This window comes from Magnolia sinica, chromosome 10 (genome assembly GCF_029962835.1).
Source record: "Magnolia sinica isolate HGM2019 chromosome 10, MsV1, whole genome shotgun sequence".
NCBI classification, from domain to species: domain Eukaryota; kingdom Viridiplantae; phylum Streptophyta; class Magnoliopsida; order Magnoliales; family Magnoliaceae; genus Magnolia; species Magnolia sinica.
In genome coordinates, this window is record NC_080582.1 from 2,335,850 (window position 1) to 2,342,497 (window position 6,648).

At 39.7% G+C, this 6,648-nt stretch overlaps 1 protein-coding gene across 3 annotated transcripts in view; it reads right to left on the minus strand.

The window, feature by feature from the left end:
- Positions 1 to 5,130, minus strand: part of LOC131257741 (putative disease resistance protein At1g50180) — a 66,560-nt gene extending 61,430 nt beyond the window's left edge. The window contains exons 1-2 of one of the 3 annotated variants that reach the window (XR_009177613.1): positions 3,379 to 5,130; positions 1,530 to 2,692 (exon numbers count right to left, since the gene is read on the minus strand). Coding sequence is in view for 1 of the 3 variants with exons in the window: in XM_058258567.1 (XP_058114550.1) it covers positions 1,629 to 2,692; positions 3,379 to 4,987 (2,673 nt within the window). In the remaining 2 variants the exon portion in view is untranslated. Of the gene's footprint in view, positions 1 to 1,291; positions 2,693 to 3,378 lie in introns of those variants that run through there. The other 2 variants (XR_009177612.1, XM_058258567.1) reach the window with 2 other exon arrangements.
- Between the last annotated feature and the right edge of the window lie 1,518 nt (positions 5,131 to 6,648).

Here is a 6,648-nt window from a genome sequence, read left to right on the forward strand (position 1 = left end):
AAAAGTGTGACCCACTTAATGTAAAGCTTTTATCTCACACCCTTACTCTACATTGGTGCAAGTGGCTGCATTTGGTTGGGCAATGCTTCACACACATGTTAGGAAAACTAACCCACAACTTATGCTTGGTCCAAGAATCAGGTCAGATGCAAATAATGTGAGCTAATCCTATGCAAATGTAATGGACAGTTAGCATTTAACATATGGTGCATCAGATGAGCAGACAGCCTGAATCTTGTGTAAGGGAAGCTATATAGTGACACTCGCTTGATGAGCAGCTTGGTCATGCATATGTGTAAACTCTCTCATCAATCGTTGGTTGCAGTGGGTACTACACAACTGGGGTGATGAGGATTGTGTGGAGATCTTAAAGAGATGAAAGGATGCCATAGATGCAGAGAATGGTAAGCTTATCATAGTCGACATTATCATAGGCGTTGATGATCAGCACGAGCTTGAACATGTGAGGTTAGCAACGGACATGATAATGCTGGCCAAGACGGGAGGAAAGGAAAGGACTGAAAAGGAGTGGAGGAGGCTGGATTCAATCAATGCAAGATAACACCCATCAAAGCCCTCCAATCTATAATCGAAGCATGTCCTTAATCACCTCATAGGTGCATGTACCAACTTGTCCATGACATCTGAATGACTGGAGTGAGTCTCACCATGCGCACGGCTCATATGTCCAGTACCAAGTTACGTAGAAGTGCACACACAGTAATAAAATGTAGTGTGTTCTGTTTTTGCCAAGACGGGGTCTGTATGATCAAAGCATATATATATATATATATATATATATATATATATATATATATATATATATATATATATATATATATATATATAAATATAATTGTTGTGACCGTCACCTTAATATTATTAATTCCAAGAACGGACTGTACATTTTTCGGGCAGGCTCCTATAAAAAAAAATAAAAAATCAATGGGGCCTCGCCTATCGTAGGAAGGAAACAATACAAAATCCATTCATCTGAAAAAATATACCAAATGGCTTTAACGACAAAAATATGTAGACAGCAAGCTATGCGACAATATGGATCCCCAAAACACCAAAGCAAAAAAACATGTACCACTGAAAATCTAGAGAGTACAAATTAAATCTCTGGTTAAAGCCTAAAAATGATGCGCAATTATTCATTGTAAAGTAATTCATCAACAAAATAGAAATACATAAATGCAAAAACTGTAGTTATGCACTCATTCAAAAGATGGTATCGGTTAAAGCATTTTTTTCAAACTAGTAGTGTGCAGATTTGTATATAAAGGAATAATTAAACAGCATTCCAAAATTATAATAAAAGATTTAATTTGTCTTACAAACTATGAAAGGAATGGAGAAACCAGCAATAGATTTTCATAGCAAGAATTTAAAGTGTTTAAAAGAAAAAATTTCTCAAAGTATATAACTAGAATTTAAAATTCTTGAGACTATATGCTTTTCTAAGATACTAACTTGAAGTATGAATTAAAAGGTAAATAAAAATGAAGAGTGGAAACAAGTATCACCTATGTATGTACCTCTCATAATGACAGAAATTAAAGTCCGAGTGCTTAGATTCTCATTATCTATTGTATGTCGATGGAGGGTATGTGCCGGATCGTATATCAATCCTCTCCCCCATCTTCTCGAATCCTTGCTTCGAATTCACCAGGCATCCGCCCCAACTCCAATTTCTTGAGTGTAGTCACGTGTTGCAGTCCTTCTGGAAGCTTCTTCAATTTCTTGCATTCTTGGATCTGTAAATGTAAAAGACTTGGCATAGCTCCTTCATCAACTCTCCACTCCTCTAATTCATCTAATTTATGAAGATATAAGGATTCGAGCAGAGGAAACCCTTGTGCAGAGCAAGCCATTTCCTTTCCCATATATGAACCATACAGCAATCTGAGAATGCGAAGGCTTTTCAGCTTCTCCAACGTCGCCATTGGGTCTTCCTTTAAACCGGACCATTCCAAGGTGAGTTTGGTGAGGTTTGTTGGAAATTCAGGTAACGTCTCTAACCCTTCTGCCAAATACAACTTACTTAACTTGAGAAGATGTGGAAGATTAGGTAACGACAAAACTAAGGCTCTGTCTTCATTGCCAGGTGTCGGTACTGACACCCACACGGCCGATAGATGATGGAGGCAGTTCAGATTGACAATCGCCTCATAGAATAACTCAGCATCAGCTCCTGTTTCGAAAACTATTTTTAATTTTCTAAGATTGGTGAGCTTTCCCAAGCAACCCTCCATCCATTTGCCAGCATATACTCCGGATAGAGTCTGGAGGTTACTTATCAGGTCGAGCCTCGGATGCCCTCCTATCTCTCCCAAAAACGGTAATTGAAGATGTCTTAACCGATGCATCTTCCCAATTGTCTCCGGTACTTCAATACCAATATTATTGGATCGTACAAATAGAGTTTGTAAATTGATAAGATTGCCTATCGATGATGGGAGGGTTTTTAAATCAATTTTAGTACACCTGAGATATCTCAAATGGATTAGTTCACCTATTTCCCACGGTAGCTCCCTTATTTTTACACGTGCTACATATAGCACCCTAAGCAACTTAAAGCCTTGGAATAGAAACTTGCTTTGTTCCGTTTGAAGCCATGTATCGCCTTGGGTGTAGATCAACATAGAACGAAGGTGCGGAGTGGAAGGCTGTTTGATTTTTAATTTTCCTGGCAAATGCACGAAAATAAGTAACTATTAGTTCACTGTTTAAAATTCGTCCAAATTACTTTTTGAAAAGCTGTCCTTGCAATACCTGTTATTACTGAATTAAAGATGTGGGCCCCACTATGATTTATGTGAGTTATCCATGCTATCCATCCTTTTAAAAAATACATTTTAAGGCATGAACCCAAAAATGAGGAAAATCAAAAGCTCAAGTAGACAACACCTTAGGGAATAATGACCATGAAGACGTCAATGGTTGAAAGTTGTTTTCCCCCTAAGGCCCACATTGATGTTTATTTGTCATCCAACCTGTTCATAAGGTCACACAATCATGGATAAAGGGGAAACAAAACTATCCGTTAGATTCAAAACTTTTGGAGTTCTCGAGAAGCTTTCAATGGTAGGATTTCAATTCCCATTATTTCCTTAGTTGTGGTCGACTTGATTTTTGTATCTGCCTCGTGTTTTGGCTCATTCCCTAGAATGATTGGGCTAAAGAGATGGACAGTGTGGATAAGACAACACATCATGTAGACCCCACGATTTAACATTTTCCTCCTCCGGAGACACGATGAGTGCTATAAATGAAAAGTGGCGGTCAACGTCATCAGAAATACATACGTAAATAATTATTACCCATTTACCTGAATTACCTCTATAATTAGAAAATCAAACAGGCCGTACTTACTTGGGTCATTAAGGTGAATTGCAAGCCGACGGGCTCTAGATGCAGGAGGAGCATTGCCATTGTCACCCTGAACTTCGAGAAACTTGCTTTCCTTAGTTTCTAATATGGACAGATCACGCAAAAGATCGTGGATGCGACAACTTTTGATACCCTTGCTTAAACTTCTTCTTGTCAATTGAACCATACTTCTCTGAACCAACTGCATCAGATAATCTTCTCCAACCTCTTCCAATGTTAGTTCCCCTCTTTCTTTAAGAAACCCTTCTGCGGCCCACAGTCGAATCAATTCCTTGGCTTGGAACTCGTAGTCCTCTGGAAAATTGCCCAGGTAGAGAAAACATGGTTTTAAGTAATACGGCAGGTCTTTATAGCTTAAAGATAATATGCTAGAGATTTGGACTTCTCCCTCGACAAGCTGCCAGCTGATGCTTTTGCATACATTCTCCCACTCCCTTTCTTCCTTTCCTGATAAGAGCCCTCCAACAACTGCGATCGCAAGAGGGAGACCATGGCATTTTTCTACGATCTCTCTTCCCAGCTTCTCCAAATCCTGCGGGCAACCACCATCTCGTCCTAAGAATGTTTTTTTACAGAATAAATCCCACCTCTCTTCATTGGTTAGAAATCGCAGTTCATGGGGACGGCTTCGTGGATCTGCATATAAAGCAACGTCTTTGTTTCGTGTGGTGAGCATGACCCTACTGCCATTATTCACATCTGGAAATGTATCCTTCAGATCATTCCATGCTTCTTTTGTCCATAAATCATCAAGTACCATTAGGTACCTCTTTTCTTTCAGATACTCAGAGATCTTCTCGCGCAGCTCAACAACGTCCATCTTCTCTACCAACTCGAGCTGCTCTTTAGACAGAACCATACAGCGTTTTGTGATGGTCTGCAAACGATCTTTCACAGAAGGCTGTTGTGATATAGAAATCCATGCATGACTATGGAAATGTTTCTTTACACTATCAGTGTTATAAACTTTCCTGGTAAGAGTGGTCTTACCGATACCACCCATGCCGACTGCAGAAACAACACAACGTCGCAGCTCTCCTTCATTAGTCAACTGCGTTACCAATTCCTTTAAATCATTATCAAAACCCACAAAATCTGGTTCTTGAACATTAGGAGAAGTGAGCCTCCGTTCTTGGAGGCTTAGACCGGCAGAGCTCGTCCCTGCTCCCTGGCCTATATTTTCAATTCCATATGTCAATCTACTTTCAGAGATCGCATGGATTTTAATTTTTAACCGTTCAATATTCGAGCCCACCTCATGGCGAGCTATCAACTCATTGAAGATGCAAGAGTACCTTTTAATGCAGCCCACAAATCCAGTTCGCCTCAAGTTTGCTACCTTGAAGAGAAAGGTGTCGATGACGTCCTCAGCATCATATGCAACATCTCTCACATCCCCCACCCAGCCCTTAACTCTTCTATCTCCTTCTTGTTTGGCGTCTGCGTCTTCCAAGAAGCATTGCATCCGCTTAAATTCCGCCTCGAGCCATTCGACTTGATCACCAACGCCATATAAGAAAATGGCTTCTTGAAGGATTGGGTCAGCGAGTTTTTGGAGAAGGAGCTTGACAATGGACTCGACAATGGACATCTTTCCTCACTCTTTTTTCTCTCACAGGAAAGAAATTCAGATAAAAGCTTTGTTTCTCTTCAATTCAAGTTGCAGGTCTCTTTATTTACAGAGGCCAACTTGACCGGTCACGAGACAAAACAATCATGGTTCGTTGCTACTCAATGGTTGACGTTGTCGTTCAGTTGATGAATCTGGACCGTCCATCCTGTAGACTTTACTGACGATGATCCTCCACATGTGAAATTTTAGAGAGTAAAATATGCTGGCTTAATTCCCCAATGTCATCAATGATTGTAGATGCAAGAGCATGCACTACAACAAATTATGGCTTAGCCGACTGATGGGCTTACCCTTTGCCCGCAGCCCGTTTTAACGGCTGCGAGCAAAGAGTCCTTTTCTATTAAACGAAAAAAATAAAATAAAAACATAAATGCCTATCCATTTGCGCAGTATCTCCCTATCTCCCTCGTGTTTATCTTCTTTCCTTTTTTTCCTTCTCGCAACACCCAGCAGCAGCGATAAAGGTGAAAGCTCTGGAATTTTTCTTCGACCCGCTCCCTCGATTCTCTCAGAAAACCCTACTACCGATTTTCCATCTCTATCTCTCTCTCTCTCTCACTTTAAATGCTGGAGGAGAGAGCTCTCGTTTGGATTCACAGATCTCAACGAGCTCACGTTTTCAAAGGCAGACCCGTTTGGTTATCGCGTTCGCATCGGATCTAGGGTTTGTTTTACTTTCTCGCTTCCCGTTTTATCGATTTAAGGTAAGAGCAAACACAATCTTTTCGATCTCATCTTCCCGCATTGTAAGGTTAGGGTTTCATCGACCTGCATTATGTTTTCTAGGGTTTTTTGAGTCACATTTGTGTTCTGCAACGATTTTTGGGGGTTTCTGGTGCTGCATTTTGATGTTGAGATCGTTTCATAGGATTTTTATTTTTTAAAAATTTTGTCTGATGTTTTTCATTTGTGCTTTGATGATGTAGATCTTTTGAATATTAATTAATTTATTTTTTAAAATTTTCTTTTAATTGAGGGATTTGAAATTTCTGGGGAGGAGATCGTTTTTTGGTGTAGTTCTTTGATTGGGAGGAAAAACAGAGAAATTGAAAAAAGAAGGGAGTCATGTAGTGGTCTAAGCTAATAAATTTTTTCTTGAATGTTTTTCCCTCCTTTTTGGTTTTTTCATCACTGCATGTGACTGATGCCTATCGTGTGTTTTTCCCTTTGTGATTTGGTTGTTCGATGCATTTACTATGTAATATTTTTTTCACTTACGTCAGGTTTCTTGATTTCTCCTTCCCCTTTTTGGATGGATCAGTGCCTTTTTTTTGAATTAGATTGAGGACCAAACTGTGTTTTTGCTGATCAACCAACTGTGCTTTTATTTGAATTAGATTGGGGACCAAACTGCATTCTTTCTGGTCAACCAACAGTAAAGGCGGGATTCAGCTTTTACTCATGTGGATTGATCATCTGATTGGCTTCATAATGTATCTGTCCTAAGTGGGATTCTGTAGCAGAGACACTTGATGGTGGGCCAATTAGATTGACAAACAACAAAAAGGTTTCAAATGGCCTTTTTGCCCTATGGAGCCATCATATAGCTGCTTGGTTTCATCAATCAGATCTATTTCTGTTCAGCAGCTACTTCAGCAGTTGAAACTGATTGAAGCCAG